Below are 22,352 nucleotides of genomic sequence, written 5' to 3'. Positions count from 1 at the left end.
TTCTCTTACCTAGGGTTTCTTTGCTGGATGGCTTTGTTCTCTATTTGTTCTTTGACATTCAGTTCAACTTATTTTAGACCTCTAGCATAGGTTCTGTTTAACTGGTCAGAATTTTTCAGTTCTTGTTTTGCTGTTTCTTGCCCTGCCTACATAGAGCATACCCCCCACACTTTGTTTTGAGGAGGGTCTCCTCAGATATTATAGACCCCAGTCAGATTTTCCCCAACCAGACAAGTCCACTTCTCAGGAGGAAAATGTAACCAGCATCGGTTTTGCCCGATAGCTAAACCATGCAGGTTAACAGACTTTCCTATGAAGCCTCTAGGCTCTTTGTTTTTTCTATTCTGTCTAGCATGTGGCAGTTGTCTGCCCCTGACTTTGACCAGAGTAAAGTGATGTGGTACCTTTAATTTCGGAAGACTCTCCTTGCTGGGGGTATGGTTGAGACAGAAGAAAGGTTGTAGATGGGTTTAATTGCTTTAGTTTTCCAGTTCCTGGGGCCTGAATTCTTTGAAGGAGGGATTCCATCTGAGCTTGGCCCCACCTTTCTCTTGGAGAAGATAGACCATTTAGGGAATTAACTCCTTTCACCTGAGGAGGTACTTGTCTCTCAGACAAGCTCAATTCCACCCTTGCCTGGGCAGTGCTGGAAGCCTGAGATGCTTCCAGTTCTAGCTAATGAACTGTTAAGGAGCAGGAAAAAAAAGCCTTTTCAGAGCTAGACCCCAGCTCCTTGGGTTTGTCAATCAAAGCTCAAGTTGGTTCCTGGCTCTATATGCCCCCTTTAATTTGGAGTCCAGCCCTTTTCCAGTATTTTGTGCTGCCCAACTCAAAAAGCCTGTTTTTTTGTTTTTCCATCAGCCCCACCCCTCTCTGCTGGGGCAAAAACTCCTAGTGCCTTTAGTGCTTATTCCAGTTTACCTGAGCTGGGGCCCTATTTTCAGTAGTCGCAATTGGAACTTGGTTGATCTAAGTCCATGCTGCTAGTAAATTCTGTTTCCTTTCTTCAACAGGCATCGGCCTTCATGACTTGGGGGACTTACTGTTCTGTTTGGGGTCTCAGTCATTCCACCTGCAGGACTGGTGTACGCTGTATGTCTGATCACTGACGTGGTCCCAACAGTTGTTCTGTACCGTTCCTGGCTATTTACTAGCTACACCTCACTAAGCCGCAATCTTGTTCCCCACCCCATCTTTCCTTGTGCTTTTACCATTTCTGCCTTAATTTACACTTTCAACTATTATGGACTCCTGAAAGATGGCAACTAGATCCTATTTTATTCCCTTCCAACCATAACAGTCCTGGTGCCTACCAGTTCCCTCAAAAGACCAGAATGTTATATACAAGAATCTCAGTCCATATTTACAGAATTGAAGTACATTTTTACTATGACAGGACTAGTATAGCCATGAGCAAAGATAACTAAGGAAGAGCCAAATTTTAGTCTATTTTGCCACGTGCCACCACAAAAGTGACAGTCCCATTACATGTCTAGATAAAGTAATGCAAATACCTCTAAAGAACAAAGCACTGCAGCCTTATGTGCACATAAATGTTGAAATTACTGACAACAGAGAGGCGAGACTTGTTTTTAATTTGAAGGAGGAATAAGTGTTAATATAGGAGCTGTTGTTCAAGAATTGGAGCTGAACTCAAAATGTCATATATACTGTCACACAGTAAGTAAACATCACACAACAGCCAAACAACAATAAAGAGGCAATAGTGCTCATCTAAGGTCTGAATCAAAGTTTCCATGAGCTGTCTTCTGAGGACTCAATAAATTCTCAGAGAGACAGGGAATGATCACTAGCATAGGAATGTCAGCTTTTAAAATGCAGATAATAAACTCAGGTGCAGAAAAATAGTCCTGCTTAGTCTAAAGAAAGCAAAGGAATGGAAAGAAAAACTGATAACAAGGTACCATTTATTTACATTTCCAAAATATAAATTCATTACTATCACCAAATGTGGTCAGACTGAGGTGAAACTAATATATTTAAACTGCTCATGGCAATATAAATTATTTACAGCCTTTGAAAAGAAAAGTGAGGAATATGATCACACTCTTCAAAGTAGAAAAGTCACATTTTTAGGAATTGGAACAGGGAAATAGCTCCAAGGAAAACACATATGTGAACATGTCCATTGTAGCATTAGTTACAACATGAAAAAACTGGAAACAAACTCAATATCTAACAGAATGAATTTCTTAACAAAACTTACAGCCTCTCACCTTAACCTTATCTAGGCATAGTAAATCATTTTCTGAAGACTATTACAGATGTAAAGTATCCCTATAGGTAAGCTAGAAAAAGGCTAAGACAGTGGAATAAGAAGAGTTTTGTTTTCTGTTTCATAATATTTTTTTTATATAATATTATGTGAGTTATAAAGAAAATACTAATAAAAGCAATGAAAGAAGTTTCTTCCCATTAATTAATACAGGTTGATATTAAACCTCAAGACATGGGGAAGAGCCATAAAAAAATTCAACGGCTAGAAGCAGAGGCATTCTTTCAGAAAAGAGTAGAAAACTGTGGCTGGACATGTGGAGAAGCATTTATGGGAAGCACTTACTTGTGGAGGCCGTGGCTTGTAGGGGGAGCTGGACTCCAGGTCAGCCAAGATACTGGTCAATGAGTCAATCTCGGCATCCAGGCTGGAGCGTCTCTCCTCAAGGGTCTTGCCTCCAGGATTAACCTGCTATAAGCAACATATACATTTTAAAAACTGAATTTCCCAGTTTCAGTTGATATTAGTATGAATAAAGACTTATCAAGTTATATAGCCAACTTGTCCAAACTCTTCTTCACCTCATTTTGTTTTTTTAGCTTTTATAAAACACTCACGAGCTAGACTAGAGTAGCATTATTCCTGTTTGACATAAAATAAAACAAAAACAGATGTGAGGTGATTCTCTAAGGTCACACACTCATTGAGAGGCTCTGTTGAGGAATATGCAAGTGAGAGGAAATAAATGTCTCCATCCCTGCACTCCAGGAGCAGATCTAATCAAGGAGAAATCACAAGCTCTTGGGTTCAGAAATCATTGCAAAGACTGGTGACATTTTAGTTGAAGCAGGAAGGGGCAAGAGAGGGAAACTGGTATTCCAGGAAAAGGAACCATCACTCAAAGACACTAGAACATGATCAGGTGTGGTGAGTATGGGGCTTAATGAGTATTGGGGAAGTGTGTTTGCCTGTGTGTGTGTGTGTGTGTGTGTGTACGTGCGCGTGCCTGCAGGACAGCACGTCACAGGTGATGCATATGAAATGTGATTGGAATGAAACTGCTCCGAGTTCTGCAGTGAAGCAGCTTCTGTAAGGGCATTCCACAGCGATCACTTATTATGAAGTTGAGGGTCTACAGATTTCTTTTGTCAGAACCCTCACGTTATCAGATGCAGACTCCTATCTGCATTCAGAATCAATTAGGGGAGAGGAGAAGGCAATGACACTGCCACAAGGACACTGCCAGAAACTGTGAGCAGGCTTGGGAAAAACAAGTAAGCAAACAGTCTGCTGAGATCTTAAGGCAAAGAGATGTAACACATGGTAGCCCCTGGATTTGGAAGCAGGGTCAGATGAAAATAATCTTTTAAAGAGACAATGCAATAATTATCCTGTAAGTGAGATGGAAGTATTTTTGAAGTTCCTATTAAGCAACTAAAAGAAATCTTCAGCAAGTTTCAACCGGAATGAAATATTGTGAAGATACTGTCACCTAGTCAAATCTACTGAACTTGTCTGAGGAAATTAAATATCAGGATAGTGCCTGGATGAGTCTAGAAAAAAGACTAGCCAAGAGACTAGAATATCTCCAGCAATAACAAAAAATAGGATGTCCTAACAGGCTAGCATTAACTCTTACAGCCCTCTAAGTAAACCTACACTTACGGTGAATATGGTGCACCAGGTAAAGATAGCACAATGGCACTGCCTATTAAGACCACTAGAGCCTCTTCCCTAGCACCAGGCTCACGGAGCAACTTTCCCTGAATCCTGGGGTATATTTAAGTGCCTGCCTAAAACTAATCTACTGGGATCCAATGTATCAGTCAGTGTTACATGAATTTAGCCAGGATGAGTTAATCCTTGCTGGACCTGCTCTATCCCAGGCATACTTATAACACCAACTATCTGTGATACTAAGGCCCAGCCCCTGGAACCAAACTTAATGAGTGCCAACCGCCCATAAAGCAATTGCTATCTCTGTTTATGAGTCTTTTTAAAATATGGGTACTTTATCACATTATCTAAATGATTTTGTTGCTCTGTATGTATTTTTTCTGTCCCCTCTACATCATTCTCTAGCTCCTCATTTATTTTTCTCCCATAACATCTACCACCATCTCACTACCTTATACGTTTCTTCAACTATAGTTAGTTCTCTCCACCCTCTCCTGCATACACACACACACACACACACACACAGGAATGTAAGCGTCAAGAAAGCGAAGACTTCGGTTCCTGCTGTACTCCCAGGATCTTACTCTGGGCCTGCCCCACTGGGAAGTGGTCAATAAATATTTTTGAGTAAATGAATGATGATTCTGTCTGAAGTCATTTAGCTGTGTTCTTATACCTAACATCTTTCGGGTATAGGCAGCTAAAGAGACAACAGAAAACATCAGATGCTCTAGTAAACAGTACAGAAAGGGAAACAAAGATACATAGTGTGTGTGTGCATATGTGTCAATGGGTATATATGTGTGTGTGTGATCATGTATATGTGTAAATGTGTACATATGGGGGTGTATCTGTGAATACATGTGTATATGTGTGTATGTGTGAGTGTGTGTATGTACGTATGCCTTTCTATGTGCATGATCCAAATTGGCAGGATGGCTCTGAGAAAACGTGACTTACTTCAACAACTTTGCCTCAGTCAAAGATGGAAATGAGTGATATGCAAGGTGGTTGTGTGTTCCCAGAGTCCGAATCTCAAGCTTGACAAAACCCTCTAAGGCCAGCAGGTCTCCTGTCCTAGGAACAGATGTTTTCAAGATGTTCATCCCTCTATCAGAGGTGAGCTCGTCTTTTGCCATATAGAATTAATAACCATGAAAGACTGCGGAATGATTAATGCAAGTAAAAAGATTCCTTCAATGTTTAAAACTTAAGTGAACATCTGGGCTACAGTCTCCTGAAGCAACCACAACAAGTAGTATGCTGGTGATACGTAAGACACCTGAGAAACTGTACTTGATTCCCTTGTGTGCCAATATGCAGTATTATACTGATAAGTGTATTTCCACATACTTGTAGACAGCACACTTTATTACTAAGGGCAGTAGACTTGGAATTTGCTTAAATTCCTCCCTGTTCTTGTTTATAAAACAAGGACAACACCACCTGCCCTACCTAAGCCAGAGGGTTATTACAAGATTCAGATAATATAATGCATGAAAAGTGCTTTGTAAATGGCAAAGCACTATAGTCATGATGATCTCCATTAACAGCTATGGTGACCAATAAGTATAAAATAGTAAGAATAGAAAAGCTGTCATTAATCATGCTTCTTCTTAAGGGAAGCATCATTTGTTGTGTTTATTTTTGGGTTATCAGTAGAGAAAGGAGTTGATCAAGTCAGCAACATCTGTAATTTACTGTAGCAGAAAGCACATCAGCTATGCATGCCCTAAATCCCTATAATATCCAACCACAGAGAGTCACACGACACAGAGTTACTGAGTTATACACTGAAACAAATGATTATGGTGTGCAACCATAATTTTATACATAATTGGATATTCCAATTGGTATCCAGCCTCTTTGGTCTCCCTTCCCTCTTAGCTGGAAGTGTTCCCATTTCATTCTCTTGTATTAGGTTGGTGCAAGTTAACAAGTTGCTACATAGGTCCATGGCATCCTGGACCACTGACCCTCCCTGCCCTACCTGATCCTATGACAGCAGCTCCACTTCTATATTTCAATGCCCATTGTGGATTAGAATCTGTCTCTGTTCCATCTGACTCTCTGTGTCTTAGTTCAAATAACTGAAGTCCTATGTCCACCAGCAATCCTTCTCTTGGTATTCCTAACTATTACCACAGCGTCCTTAGGTTCAGAGGCTATTTTGCGATTCGACGGGCCATGACAAAGCCTGATTTGAGGGGTTACTGTCTCGTAATCAGCTAACATTCAAAGACTTACCAAACTGTCTGCTCCTTCACTACCCAATGTTGTAGCTTAGCCAGTCATCTACCTATCTTAAATAAGGAATATACCTTGATTGTTTGTCCAATACGTTTTTAGATACCAAATGACCTCCTAAAAAGTGGTCATTGTAATAGTAACAATCCCCACTTTCTTCAACCATAGCTAATGGGACTGAAGTGTATTAGTCTGGGTTCTATGAAAAAACAAAGCCCAAGAAGAGGGCTAATATGGAGCATTAGTTCACCTTGGTGATCAGTCCCAAGAAATAGAAAGAAGTTGAGGAATTAAGGAGCAGAAGTGGGAAGGAGGGAAAAACAACTAAAGGTGCGGTGTTGCAGTGTCAGCACTATGGCCAACTTGGGCTCCATCCTCCCAGAAGCCCTCTGAGAAGCCTCAGATCTTCCCACCTGAGGGACAGAAGAGTGGAATATACATCCTCAGGCTACAGTTCTCCCTTGGTTGAACGTTATCCCATGGGGTTTTAAACTCTCTCGTGCTTACTTGTACCAAGATGTAGTGTGGTGGCAGAGAAGCCCAGAACAGAAGGTGACAGAAATGCAATATAGTTGGAGCTAGAGCTACCACATCATATCTGTTGTTTCAGCAACAGCTGGTATACAGAGGTAGAATAAGAGGACAAGATGAAAGGTACAAGAGGCATATGATAAATCCAATGGCACAATCTTTTTACTAACAGCTACAAAACCCACGTGAATAAATCGTTCACCAGGTATTTATTTCCCCTCATTCAGTAAAATGTACATAATAATGGCTCACCAATAAGGCTTATTATAATTTGGAAACTCAGAATCTTCCATGCCATCATTAGAATTACAGCAAAGACTACAGCATTGTAAATGTATGGGGACAGAGTTTAAAATAAGAGGCCAAAAGCAAAAGGGAAAAAATTCAGGCCATTTCCTAGAGTCTGTTTAAAATGGTCATGTTTTATACCAAAGAATTGCTAACCCCCAACTACAAGTAGTAGAAGGAGTACCGGTAGCAACTTACGAAAGAGCACTCTTTCATATTTATTTTACTCATTCTTTATACCCAAATTTTTTTATATTAAAAAAGTAAACTCACAGAAAAGTGAGTGATAAAATGAATACCATCCATGCACCCTTTCCCCAGATTCTCCAATTGCCAACATTTTGCCCTATTTGTTCTCTATCTATGTAAATTCTATTTGATGTTTCAATCGAACCAACTGAAGTTCACAGAAAGCTGAAGAAAGTTCACCACCAAATACTTCAGGCTGTATCTCCCAAGAATTTGTAATTTCTTCAAAACCATTATTAACCTAAGAAATATTATCTGGTATGCACACATGTTCAAATTTCACTAGTGGTCCCAGAAATGAATGCATTTAATCTGCTGTTGTTCATTTCCATCCAGAATCCAATCAAAGATCACACGTTGAATTGACTGTCTTTTAGTCTCTTTTAATTTAGAACAGACTCCAGCCTATATTTTCGTTTTTCAAGAAAATGACTTTTTAAAATAATTCAGGCCAGGTACATTTAAAAAGTTCAATAATCTAGCTTTGTCTGACAGTTTCCTCATGATTAGATTCAGATTAAACAATTTTGGCAGAAATATTACATATGTAATACTCTGTTCTCTCTTTTGTAGCATATCAGGAGGCACAAGATGTCAGTTTGTTCCATGTTTGGTGATGCCAAGTGTTCTAGTTTGCTAGCTGGGGAATGCAATATACCAGAAGCAGAGTGGCTTTTAAAAAGGGGGAATTTAATAAGTTGCTAGTTTATAGTTCTAAGGCTGAGAAAATGTCCCAATTAAAACGACTCTACAGAAATGTCCAATCAAAGGCATCCAGGGAAAGATACCTTGGTTCAAGAAGGCCAATGAAGTTCAGGGTTTCTCTCTCAAGTAAGAAGGCACATGACGAACATAGTCAGGGCCTCTCTCTCATCTGGAAGGGCAAATGGTGAACATGGCATTATCTGCTACCTTCTTCTCCTTGCTTCCTGTTTCATGAAGCTCCCCAGGAGGCATTTTCCTTCTTCATCTCCAAAGGTCGCTGGCTGGTGGACTCTGCTTTTTGCGGCTAGGTCATTCTCTGCTCTCTCAGAAATCTCTCTCTGAATTTCCCAAAATGTTTTCTCTTTTATAGGATTTCAGAAACTAATCAAGGCCCACCCAAATGGGTGGAGACACATCTCCCCTAATCCATCTTAACAACCACTCTTGATTGGGTTACATCTCCAGGGAGATGATCTAATTACATACAGTATTGAATAAGGATTATTCTGCCTTTATGGAACGGGATTTAGATTAAAACATGGCTTTTCTAGGAGACATACATCCTTTCAAACCGACACATTCCATCCTCTGGACCCTAAAAAAGACATGTTTTCCCCATATACAAAATATGTTAATTTTATAACAATATCAGAAATCCTTAAATCATTTCAGTAGCAGTACACATGAAATACAAAGTTAGAAACATACAAACTCCTATCAAAGTTAGTTAAGGCGTAGCCTGTTCTAAGACAAAGTTATCCTCTGTCTCTGGACCTATAAAAACTTAAAACAAGTTTTATTTGCTGCCAACATACAAAGGAGAAACAGTCACAGGATACATACACACATTTCCACAGGGAGGAAGGAACACAAGGGTTACAGGACTCATACAGTTTCAAAAACCTGCAAGGCAAAGACCATTAGATTTCAAAGTCTGAGAGTTATAGGACTGCAACTACACAATGGAGGTAAAGAAAGTAGTGATAAATATGAACTACGACCAGGTGATCAGTTGCAGAAACAAGGACTGTAATGCTGTTTTGTTCCTGTTATACTATTTAAGTTGTAAGATATCAAGTTTAAGAATGAATATTACCCAAGGACTTGCACCCTATTCTGGAGAGATTAAATGTGTTTCCAGTTATATGCAGGATAGTTGAGTATTGTTAGGTGAAAGAAAAATGTGTGTTTTATTGTTTTTTATTTAGAAATTAGGTATGATTTAGGGTGAGGTGATACATATAGCTGCCAAGTTGACAAGGGGTGGACTGTCATGGTCAGTTCATGTGTCAACTTGGCCAAGTGGTGGTACTTATTTGGTTGGACAAGTGTTGGCCTGTCTGTTGCTATGAGGACATTTCATAGAATTAAATCATGATCACATCAGCTGTATCCACAGCTGATTCCATTTATAATCAGTCAAGGGGAGTGTCTTCTGCAATGAGTGATACTTAATCTAATCACTGGAAGTCTTTTAAAAAGGATTCAAGGGCGGGCCGCGGTGGCTCAGCAGGCAAAGTGCTTGCCTGCTATGCCGGAGGACCTCGGTTCGATTCCCGGCCCCAGCCCATGTAACAAAAAACGGAAAAACAAAATACAATAAAACAAGAAAATGTTTAAAGATGTTTCCCTTTCTTCCTTCCTTCCTTCCTTCTCTCTGTCTTTCCTTTAAAAAAAAAAAAAAAAAAAAAAAAAAAAAAAAAAAAAAAAGGATTCAAAAGAGACCAGCTCTCTTCCTGCTTTGGCTGGCAAGCCTCTCCTGTGGAATTCATCCAGACCCTCCACTGGAATTGTTGGCTTCACAGCCTGCCCTGTGGATTTTGGACTCTGCGTTCCCATGGTCACGTGAGACACTTTTATAAATTTTATATTTGCGAGTGTTTCCTGTTGATTCTGTCTCTCTAGAGAACCCTAACTAATATGCCAAGTTTCATAACTTCATTAAGGTAGTGTCCACCAATTTCTCCATAGTAAAATAATATTATTTTTTCCTTTTTTTAAATTAATAAATCATCTGTGTAGTGATATTTCAAGATTCAGCCAATATGCAGCTCTCCAAGAACCTTTCACACAATGCTAAAACCATAGCAAACATAGACGATCCTTTTGCCTGAATGGATTATTACATTGGTAGTTACAAAATGGTAAGACTATTTATTCTTAATGAATGGAAATAAATCAAACCTGCCTAGCAAAACAGCCATGTATTTGGTAAGTATTCATTTTAGTTTTGAGATACGGGGACACAAAAATTCTTAGCCAGGATTGACTGCTAAATGCTCTACCATGGAAAAAAAAAAATTAGGCACCTAATGATCAAATTAACACTGCTTCAAAAGAAAAGAATCTTCAACAACCCCAGAATTTGAGGTTGTTAAGCAATGACACTGACACCTTACCAAATGGGGACAGCCTTGAGAACGAAGACTTATATATGACTGCTCAATAACATTCCTGAGAAAGGAACTGAATCAGAGGAAGTCTTGATATTAGATGTACAAAACTAGTGGTTTTTAAATTATGCTTCACAAAGTTCAAGAAATTCTTTAGATCTGAGCCTCGGTGGAAACCAAGGGTCTCCCAGTCCCTTATCCATACCTGGTCTTCCATTTGTGATTCATTAGGGGAAAAAAAAAAAAAAAAGCTTTCCCTGATAGCCTAGGAATATAAAACTAACCTACCTAACTTAGGGAAATCCAGGAGGCCTGAAATGATATGCAAAACATATTTTCTACATGCAATTTTTCTTTCCAATAGTATTATTTAAGTATTATAATACATCATAAATTTAGCTTCTTTTTCTTTTTCCTATAAAGTTCATTTTTCCTTTATTTCTTATATTAGTGAAATAAACAGCCAATTATACCAAAAGGGGTAAGAAAGTAGATTCTCTATAAACCACAGAATTAAGTATTATCTATCTGTGGATCTATAAATCTATCTAACATTTATCTATCATCTATCTCTGATGAAGTTGGGGACATAATCAATGACTTTTTTTTTCTGTTTGGCATAATGTTTATTACATTACTCCCCCAAAGCAACCTAATACAAATGAGCAGCAGTAAAGGTTCTGGCAACAGATTGTAGGTGGGTTTTTTCGTTGTTTTTTTTGGAGATTGTAGGATTTTGAAACCTGGATCAGTCACTTGCCAGCTTCATGACCTTAAGCAATTTGCCAAAGCTCTCTGGTGTCACTTCTTGATGTAACTGTTATAAGGATAAATGAATTCATACATGTCAAATGTTATTCACGTCACAAGTATTCAATAAGTGATAGCTATGGAATTATTCCCTTAACACCGTCTCAAAATAAACTGACATAGCTAGTTAATCCAATATGTATCTTTTAAAAGTAGTCTGACTGAAAGTTCAAATCAGATGCTGGGGCTTCAGGAGATGGAGTGCCTGTACTTCTTAAAAGGAGAAGTGGGGCTGGGAATGAAAACATACCCCCATCTAATGCTGGAAAATATATATTCCAAACTTAAGTATGCATAGAATTATCTGGAAAACTTCTAAAACTCAGATAGATCACTGCGCTCCACCCCAGCTTTTGATTCTATGTACCTGAGGAGGCAGGAATCTCACAAATTTCCAGGCGATGCTAGTGGACCACACTTTGATATCCACACTTTAAGGACCACACTTTGAGAACCACTATTCACAGTAGATTTCTGAAATAATGTACATTTAAAATGGTAAATATTATGTGTGTGCATGCATGTTAATAAAAAACAATTTTTGAATTTTTCTCTTAAAAACAAGCTATGTTATGTTATATGGTTAATGTTGTCATAAAAACACCAATAGGCAATCCTAACAGTGGATAAGAGAGATCTGGATAAAAATTAAAATGGAAAAAAAAAAAAATAACCCTGCTATTTAGAGTAATCCCCAAGGCTACATAATAAATAAGAAGCTTTATCACACTGATTCAGGTCATACTGAGGATAGGCAGCATTCATCATTGAAAATCACTATAAATGTGACTTATTTTAACTAATAGGAATGTTGCTTTATTGAGTGAGACATAAAATGTTGGAAGTTAAAAGAAATAAATGTTTTAGTTCATATTAGGTTGTGTACCTTTCCCCTTACCCATTTAGTTGAAATACTTTCATTTCCAAAAACCTACTTGTCTATGTCAATACTTGTCCCTACCTTCTAGAAGATTACTAATAAACCAAAAGATTTGATAACTGTCTCCCCTCTGTCAAGTTCTCTATGATAACAATGTTCATAGGGTAACTCATTGCCGGTTTGTGTGAATGGTTTATCTCCCATGCTGCTCAACAAAATAACTTGTGCTAAGTAGTCTGCAATCCAAAGAAGGAATGATCCCCAATCTCAAAGAGTTTACAGACTGCTGGATAATATGACTATTACACTTGTCTTGTGATAGCATATGTACTGTCTTTTCAGACTCTTTGGAAAACCATGTGGAGAAGTCAAAGATTTAAAAAGATGAAACAAAAACCAAATCATTTCCCTAAGAAGCTCATGATCTAAGGACTGACAGAAACATAATTCAACTTTTCTAATATGCAAAGCCAAGCCAAAAACTCAAGTCTCATTATTACCTAAGGAGATTCATTCACTCCATGGTGAAGGGCAGTAGAGAAAGATACCCTAAAAAACCATCTTTGAGCAAATACTATAACATTCATAACAGAGAAAATATTTCCACAATTCAAAGTGGAATAACAGTTTGACAACTGGGAACATGGCAGAAGAGAAAGATAATTTTTCATGATTCCAGTAGACATGAAGCCCTAAATATCAAGATAAAACACTAGTTTTGATAAATTTTTCTTTCACATTCCCTATCCTTTCAGCCCTAACACACTCAGCCAAAGTTGATGATGTTTGCCCAATTCCCATCTCCTTTAAAGGAAGTTAGACTGCCCACCATGCTAATTGCCCCAAAAGTCATCTTTTGGATCATGTGACCCCACTTCAAACACTGTGGCCCACATACCCAAGGTTGAGCACATGATAAAGGCCCATACACCAGCCAGTGGACCTAACCTATGACCTGTGATGAAAAGATGAGGTTAGACAAATAAACTTCCTCTTATAAATCTGAACTAAAAAACACATTAAGAAGTTGCCACAAAGATGAGCTGTGGCCATGATAAGCCAAAATGATGAATGTGCATGGCTAATTCTTAACCATCAGCCTGTCTACGGAGGGAAGAAGCATATAACAGGAGAGAGGAGAATATCTGACATGCACATAATAATAGAGAAGCAGAGAATCAGAGGAGGAGGAGAGAGAGGGAGGAAGTAAAAAAGAATGAGAGGAAAAGAGAGGTGGCAAGAGTCCAGCCACAGCTCTGACACAGTCCCCAACTCTTCTGGAACCAGATCCTTAAGATAACTCCTTTTCCACTGAGACATTCCAAGGAAGCTTTTGCTTCTGTACAACTGGTCCTACTGAAACATCTACAACAAGACCCGCTCATTCTTAGGACTAGATCTGGAAACCAGATCTATTCATGACACCATCAGGCAGTCACTTTACCTTTATGGCACTCAACTCTATAAAATGAGGGCTGTGAACATTCCAGCTTCCCTTTTATAAACTTTAAACTCTCATATTTTATGAGTCTATAATGACTTTTCACAACTTGCATATATCCATGCATATATCCACCTACAAAACAAGAACCATAAAAATGACCACAGTGAGGGCTATTTGAAAGACAAGAGACATTTCACAAGGTGCCTGCCCTCTAGACCTGAACCCACGTGAGTTGGACCAATATGACATCTTTCAGCCAACTTGGTTTTAAATGTGGTCAGATATGTGTTCATAATAGTCAGCCTGCCATTCATTGCTCTATTCAGGTAATAAAGCAAAAACAAAGCACAAAAACTTTTACTATATTTACTTACTCATGGAATTATTTGATTTATATTCCTTGTAAAATGAAAATACTGATAATACACTCTTAAAGCAGCTCCTCACAATTAAAATATAAAGATCAGTTTGCATGAGAATGGCTATAAAGTAACACAGAAAAATATCATGCATCTACCCGCCTATAAAATAAAAACCATAAGAATAACCACAATAAGGTTATTTGAAAGACAAGAGACATTTGGCATCAGCAAAATCCTCTGGTGAAAATGAAAATAAATGAAATGAAATCATACAAGGAGTTCTATTATTTAAAGCTGATAAAATATAGCTTGCAAACCCACTGTTATAGTCACTAGGAAAGCTATAGATGTAGAAATGGAATCCTTGCCACTCAGTCTATAAACTTGGTTTAGCAAGCATTAGACCAAACTGTCTTTTCTGTGCTCTGTGTCTGTTTGTGTGTGTGTGTGTGTGTGTGTGTGTAGAGGAAGTACATCCATTTGAAATATCTATAAGAATATTCACAAATTTATCTGGTATCATGGCAATTTGCCCTGGAATTCTTTGCATAATATAATCATGAAATAATCATGTAGTCTACAGGAGTTTTAAAAGAAAGACAGATTGGGGTGCAATGGTAAAATTCTTGAATGCCATGTGGGAGAACCAGGTTCAATTCCCCATCCATGTGCTTCCCCCCAAAAAATGAACAAACAAGCAAAACAAACAAATAAACAAAAAAATCACCAAATGGTGCTGCAATAATGGGATACTCAGATAGAAGAATAATGAAATGTGATCCTGCTATATAGCATACCAAAAAAAAAAAAAAAGAAAGAAAAAGATAGAGGGGGTAAAAAGCCTAGCTTGATTTCTATTAAGAAAACATTAATTTTTAAGGATAGGGAAGGGACAAAGATGGCTTGAATTTAAGGATTAAATAGAATTACTAAATGTTTTTGTTCCTCACCACAGCATGCAGTAGCAAATAGAACATGCCAAGTGGTTGTTACTGATTTTGTTTTAAAACCGCATGCAAAATAGTTTCCTTATTTTGCATTTTGATAACAGGGTGCCAATGAGTTATGGCAAGATAAATTTCAAAAGTCACTTTCTAATGTTCCCCATCAGTACAACAGAAATAACCAAAGCAAATGTTTGAATTTAATATTAACTTCATTTATGGGTTCATCTTACTCATTTTTTTAAATCTTGAATCCTGTTATGACCTCTCAAAATGTTACTAAAATTGGAAACAGAGAAAAAGTGTTCAGTTCCCATGTCATGTATTCCATGCTTATAGCCAGAGCTATAAAGGAAAGAGGTTATGCCATTGAAGTGTTTAAGTAGAAAAAAATTTCCTTTAAACATTTATGTCTCCAATTCTGTGTGATAAAGGACATTGGGACAGTGTAAGAGAATAGATTATAGATGATTAGCATAGAAAAGGAAACCCAGACTCATGGCGTGTTTGAAGCGGAAGAGGAATTTATGTAGCTTTTCCAACATTTTCACTTAAAGATAATAAATTCACTTAAAGAAGTGAATTAAATTACCCAGGATAATAATTCAGTAAAGGGGCTGAAGAGAACTAAAACCTTGATACTTTACACTGTGCAACACTCTTCCAAAGTGATATCTCATGCATTATTTCAGTGATCTTCTTAAGAATTAAGCAGGAAAGTTGTTCTCACCCCATCTTCCAGATGAGGAAACTTTATGGAAGAGAGGCGCACAGGCACTGTCCAGGATTTCCAGTCTCACCACAGGACAAGATCAGCAGAAGTAGGTAAGAAGAACCCATCCTAAAGCCAGGTGAGAATGCGATGCTGACATGGAGGTGTGCACACAAAGGCTACAGGAGTTCTGAGAAAGGAGATGTCAAAATGGGCTGGAGACACTAGAATCACAGACACAAGAGACCAGACGGACATTAGATAGCATCTATTAAGACCCCATGATTGTACCAAAAAGGAATCAGAGAATCCGAAAGCTTAAATCATTTACCAATGCTCAAATAGCCAAGAGATGCTGAGATCCAGGGACTAGAATCAATGCTTCCCAGCTGCTCACCCCGCACTCCCTCAAAACATGCTGTGAAATAAAAAAAGAGAGGGGTGTGACTTTCTCCTAAGACATGCAGGAGTACACTAAGGTTAGAATAGGATTCTGCATATTTAGAAATGTTGACCCAGAAAAATAGTTATGATCTAGCAAGTGCATCCACAGAATTCTCTGTAGTAAACTGGGAGGTGGATGTGTAGGGATGGGGAGATGAAAAAACACTGGACTAGGCATTGTGCCCTGGCTCTACCGTTATTTAGTGGGGTTTGGCTTCTATGTGTCATACATCCAGGAGCAAATCGTTTCCCTTTCTAAGCTTGTGTTTTCCCCACATAAGAGGTTTGAACTTGAGCTCTTAAGTTTTCTTTCAAGTTTAAAAGGTCAGTGAATCTAACACAATCACATGCGCAAAACCTTTATGATCGTACAAGGAGCTCTAAAGTCACTGTGTTGTCATTTTTTTACTTATAGCCACTGACTAGAGTCAAATTACTCTGTTTCTATTTAGTATAAATGCCAATTTGATAGTTGAAAATGCAAAAGCTATAGAGTAGATACCAAGATACAACTGAAATACCCATTTCAAAAATAGGGTCACTGATAACTTTATAGAAAAGCCACATTCAGTTACATTGTTTCGAGAGTCAGTAGCTGATAAATGGAAATGGAAAAAGACAGTTGAGGGTGATAGCATCCTAGCAAGCAGGAGGAGGGGAAAGGCAACATATAAGGGAAAGGATTGAAGGGGGAACTATATAAAATGGCAGGAGTCCTGTTTTCTAAGAATAAAAGATGCATCAGCTGCCTAATAAGCATTCTAAATCTGGTCATTTTCTCTTTCTTGAATTTCCTGTTCTAGGACAATTCTGGAAAATATCCTATGAGCCAGCAGCATTGTTAACCAGCTTACCTAGTCCAGAGGATACACTGCACACAGCCTGGGACATGGTTATTGCTGGGAACACGGGAAAAGAAAATCATAGTTCCCTTGGCACTGCCATTATCGATGGAGAGTTGCTGAAATTTAGAAGAGCACTTTCTAGATATGATCTCATTGCATTCTCCCAACAATTCCACAGATTAGTAGGTATTATTATTCTCATTGTACAAATGAGGATAGCAACAGTCAGAGTGGAGAAGAGACTTCTCCAGGGTCACTCAGTATATGGAAGAACTGGAATTTGGGACTAAAACATCCCACTGCAAAGCTCATGGATTATGCATGGTATCAGACTGGAAATGCAAATGGGGGAAAGTATTGCCTTCAAGCATCAAACTGTAGATTATATAGACATATTAGGTTAACAAGCATTACCTAATTCTTGATAAGACAGTTAAAAGCCAAACTCCAATCCTCTCCTTTGCCTTTTTGCTCCTTTTAAAGGGGAGGGGAGGGAAGGGATGGGGAGGGGAGGGGAGAAGGAAGGAGAGAGGGAGGGAGGGAGGGAGGGAGACAGTGGATCGCTGCCCTCCAAGTGCTTATAATCGGACTAGAGGTTAGTTTATATGCAAATAACAGAAACATAGAGCAGAATACAGGTGGGTAAGTATTAATAGCAAGGATTAAACTATATTAAATACACAATGCTAGGGCAAATAAATAAATAAATGAGTTTCAGCATGCAACTAAATAAAGAAATCAGAGAGAGTTGCATGGAAACAGTGAGAATTGAGACCTTGAATGGAGAAAAAAAATATTTAAGATATTTATCCCATGGGCAAAAAGATATAGGAGAAACATTGCAATATGTAGCTGTACTTGGCAAATTCAAGTGTTCCTGTAGGTAAGAATAGAGGAAGGTCAGACTCAGAGAGTCAGCAATGGTCAGATTATGCAGATGTGCGGAACCTAGGCATATGAGGAACTCAGTCCTTATTGAGGGAACAGATAGCTAAGGAACAAACAGAGCCCCCAGGACGAAGGCGACAAAGAGGGTGGGCAGGAGCCACTGTATCCTGGGACTCAGTGTTTATGTGGGAACAAACACATGGTATGAGTCACAGGTATTTTAGGCAGTGCACAGACAATTTATATTAACAACTCTCCCAGCAGGGATTCCTATTTTTATGGAAAAGATTGCCATTGATAAAAAGTGAGTAATAGACCATATCAGAATGCTATATATTTCATCTTAACCGGGAATGAGTGTGAGCTCACAAGACAATAAACGTGGTTCAAGTTCATCAACATTTCAGCTTTAGCCCCAGGGAATATAAATTAATAGGCCACTATGAAAAAACTATTATTTCTCTAGGTGGAGGCTGAAGAAAGTCGAAAGGAGGTAAGAATGATGCGTCCCAAGTCTCACTATTCTTGTCCCTACTTAAAAAATCATTTTTCGACTCTGAAAGTCTGCTCATGCCTCATTTAGAGTTTCCTGAGAAATGTTTCCTTTTTCGTAGAATAGTCAGAGTCAGAGCAATAATCAAGTATCTTCTATTTGCTTAGCAACAGTTAAGCACCTAGTCTGTATTAAAGAAACAGGATAAATAACAAAGGAATAATGAAAAGCTGAACTGGTCATTTTCATCTGTCTGCCTCTCCTCTCCCCTCCCCTAATCGAGAAACTTTTTTCTTTATATTTCTCACTAAACCCAGGTCTACAGACTCAGTCCCTGTCTTCGAGCTTTCTCAGGGCCACGAAGCTTTCCATACGTGGTTCAAACTTGAAGTGAAATCTGAACCTCTATTCCATTCTCTTTAAGAATTTAAAGCAATGGGATAGAGGGATGAAAACACAAACTCCACAAGGACATATGATGACCTGGTGAGAGAAAGTGCTGGGAAGCAGCAGCCCAGCAGAATCCGCGTGTACACACAGTAGGTCATCTGTAAACGGTAGCTAGTGAGCGGTGTGTTCTGTGAATGAGAGGAATACAGGATGATGCTAAATGAATTCTAGAAGACCCTGCAGCTGTTAAAAAAAAAAGCCTTGGTCTTGATCTCATTCAAGGTGAGGCTAGATTTTGGTGGCCAAAGACAGGTCTTTACGGCCAAGGAAATTCAGGAATCTTCAAGGGAAGATGAGCCTCCTCTGATGATCATCTATGTCAGGAGTAATTCACGTGCCCATGAAAAAGGGAAATTCTTAGGTCCCTTCCCAGATTTAACAAATCTAAATCTTTGGGGTCAGAGTCCTAGTAATCTGCATTTAACATCCTCTCTTAACTCTCCTCCAGATTATTTCCCAAACTAAATCTGAAATCTGCTGGCCTAGATTGATTGGTTGCGTGGTGTTAGTCCAAGTGCTAACAATATCTGGAACAATTTAATTAAAATCCCACAACCCTGAGCATATTTTATGGAGAATTCTTTACTAATGTATTCTAACCCAATTCCCAGGGAGGGGAGAAACATTTTTCTCTCCTTCGACAGTTCTGTGTTCTCACCCACAGTGCCCGCAGAGCAGACGCAATCTACTTCACTTCTCCTCCTTTACAGAAATGGCAAGGATGTTTACCACCTCTTAGGGGTGCTGCGCGTTTCCGTTTATTGGTGTTTATACAGTCTTCAGAGTGTTCTGATGAATCAACTAAGAGTTGACATTATTCATAGCACCCTGTTGCAGCTAAATACATATTCAATTAAAAAACAATGACAACAATACAGCAATATCCACAAATTAGCGTTAATTATAGTGATGTATTATTCTTACCCTACTGTCACAAACTGTTCAAGTCTGGAATCTGTATAGTCCTTCTCTTAACTCATTAATGAGAGCAATTTTTGCTCATGGGTATCGATGTTTCATCTTGTAACAGTCATGTTGCACCTCCCATCAGAGATTTGATTTTCAGAAGCTCTTCCTATATGGCAAATACTAGGCCAGGAAGCAAATAAATCTCCCTTGAAGAGAGTCAGAATCCTGCAAAGCATACTGGAGCCCTCCTGTTCCTGAACCCCTCTCTTTCTAAATTGTTCTGGAACCTAGCTCCCCTTTGTGACCATAACTACTGCCTTGGTTGGGCCCAATTTTGCCTCACTGGACTGCTGCAGTTCACTCCAAGCCATTCTACCATAGCCAATTTTGGCCAGCAAGCCCTGCCTTACAGGAGTCAGTCTAAATGCAGTTCATTCAATTCATCTGCTTACAGTTCTTTATTGTCCCCTATTAATAACTAATCTAGTCTCAAATCAGAAACCTCCCCAAAATGAAGTGAAAACCACTAAAGAGAAAGTAATTCATTTATTCGAATTGGGGGAATGGTTGAAAAACACACATGGAAACTTTTACTCAGGAAAAGCAGGAGAAAGCAAAACTCAAGCAGAAGGAATAGCTGAAGCAAAAGGAATGCAATGCCCTCTGTATACCTAATTCAGGGATCAACTTCTTTCAGGGGGCAAGAATCTGCTGGCTAGCCAAGTGGTCCTCTGAGCAAGGGCAGACATCCTTCCCTTCGCTAGCCTCCCCCTCCCCCTGTCTTGGGCACCACAGAACATCTTGCTGTTCTAGATTTTGCTGACTTCAACCTCTTGCTCTGCATGAGCCTTTGACATGCATAGTTGAGGTTGAGGAATCTGTGCCTAGTGGGTTTGAGGTTTCATCAACAGGAAAAGAGGGAACTTATGTGATTTCACTAAGTAACTATTTTCACTACAAAAAATTCCCATATTTATTTTTTCCCCTTTTTGAAATGGCACTAAGGAAACACATGCCAGACTGCCATGAACAGGGACTGTACTTTCCAAACAGTAGCAAGGACTAAAAATAGAAAGGCTTGATTTGCTCAAGATGTATATAACTTCCTCTCATGTTTCCTTTCCCCACCACACTGAGTCAGTGGACAGGAGTGGTACGTGTTGAACCCTGTGCATGCTTACAACAGCATCACGAGGGCGATGGGCCCGCATGTGATACATGCCCCATAAACAACTCTCAGAGAACTGTTACTGTCAAGTCAAAGAAGGAATGAAACAACCAATCTACAAATATCAACCAAGAAGCTACTCTATGTTCCTTGAATGCAATAAGGACTACCAGCGATGCAGGAATAAGAGATGCGACTCAACCTACAGGCAGTCTCGAAACGAGGAATGTACAAGAGGGCAATGGGAAGAACTCAGGCCTGGAAGCCCAGAAGCCTCCAAGTGGGGCTGGGGCCAGCTTTACCTATAACTGTGTCACCTTGGGCAGTGCACTTAAGAGATCTGGGCCCCCATTTCCTCAACAGAGGAAAGAAGGGCTAGCTTAGGACACATGCCAATCTAAATCTGAGCATCTACGATTTACAATTCTAAATTATTTCCACAGGTCTTGCTCATGTGATATTTTGATTCTGGTTTCATGAAATATAGTTTGGGGACAAGATTTATGTGCATGGAGTAATTACATCAGCCCACAAAGAGGTACATATTCAGTGGTAGGAAAATCAAACAGCATTAATATGTATTGAGCATATACTAAGGACTAGGCAATGCTGGATGCTCTATGTACAAGAGTTTATTCAATCCTCTAAAGAATTTGCTAAGAAATGGGAGCAGAGCTTCCAGGCATTAAAGCCTGGGGTCTTGCCCTACAGCACACTATCCAGCCGAGAGATCAGGATGCAGAGAAGGGAGAAAATGGGATAAGCCAGACGGCTCAAAAGCTGATGAGGAAGAAAGTAATGGGAAGGGTTTCTGAAAAGTTGAGAGAGTGGAGGATGAGTCAGGCAGCAGGAAAGACACAGGGAAATTTAACTTGGCAGGCAAAACTGACAATCAGGGCCCCACAAAAGCAAAGACTGCAAAAAGCACAGTGAGAGAAACGGTGGTGTTTTATAAGGTGACATAGGTATGGAGTATTCTGGAAATCAACCAAGAGAGGAAGCTTAATGTGGCTGGCAATAAAAAAACACAGGAAGAAAATAACATTTTTTAAAGACAAATTAGTTAGGAGCATACAGCTGTAATAGAAAAAAGAGTCAAGGTGATGAGCTGATTGTGATATGGAGAATGAATGAGCTAGGAAGACAGATGGGAAAATGAAGATACTGAAACAAACCTGAGAATCATTTTCAAGTCAGAATATATCAGATTCATGATGACAAACACATGAAAGAAGCAAGACAAATCAACAACAGCTATAGAGCATAGAGTTTGGGAAACTAGAAAATATGGCATTGTCTCCAATAGAATGAGATATAATGAATGTGAAAAAACAAGTTATTTCTGTGGAATGGATAGATCCTTTGGATAAATGGCACAATGGTAGTCAAAGGAAAACAGAGTGCCAAGAGCCATAACCACTTCAACTCATGAAATAAGCAATGATCAGAATTAACCTAAGTAAAGTTATGAAATCAACTGAGAAAAGGTAAGACAGAAGGCCAAAGAAAGAACACTGATTAGGTCCCTAAGTTTAGGGGGTAGAAAAAAAAAAAGGGAAAGTAACAGGAGAGAGAAAAGGAGTAGTCACAGATGTAGCAGACGAACAAAAAAAGTTCTGTTTAGTTAAAATCAAAGGAGGAGCAAAAGAGCTCAAGTTTTCTAGAATGTTAATTTGA

General features: G+C 38.9%; 1 protein-coding gene across 6 annotated transcripts in view; it reads right to left on the bottom strand.

Annotated features, from left to right (window-relative positions):
- LPP (LIM domain containing preferred translocation partner in lipoma) overlaps positions 1-22,352 on the bottom strand; it is a 696,418-nt gene that overhangs the window by 339,582 nt on the left and 334,484 nt on the right. For 5 of the 6 annotated variants that reach the window (XM_077117865.1, XM_077117860.1, XM_077117861.1 and 2 more), the window contains one exon: positions 2,582-2,707. In XM_077117865.1, the coding sequence (XP_076973980.1) occupies positions 2,582-2,707 (126 nt within the window). The remainder of the gene's footprint in view (positions 1-2,581; positions 2,708-22,352) is intronic. The other variant, XM_077117864.1, reaches the window with a different exon arrangement.

The sequence above is a fragment of the Tamandua tetradactyla genome, chromosome 10 (genome assembly GCF_023851605.1).
Source record: "Tamandua tetradactyla isolate mTamTet1 chromosome 10, mTamTet1.pri, whole genome shotgun sequence".
NCBI lineage: Eukaryota > Metazoa > Chordata > Mammalia > Pilosa > Myrmecophagidae > Tamandua > Tamandua tetradactyla.
Note: the sequence above shows the minus strand (reverse complement) of the source record. Positions and strands in the feature narration are given on the sequence as shown.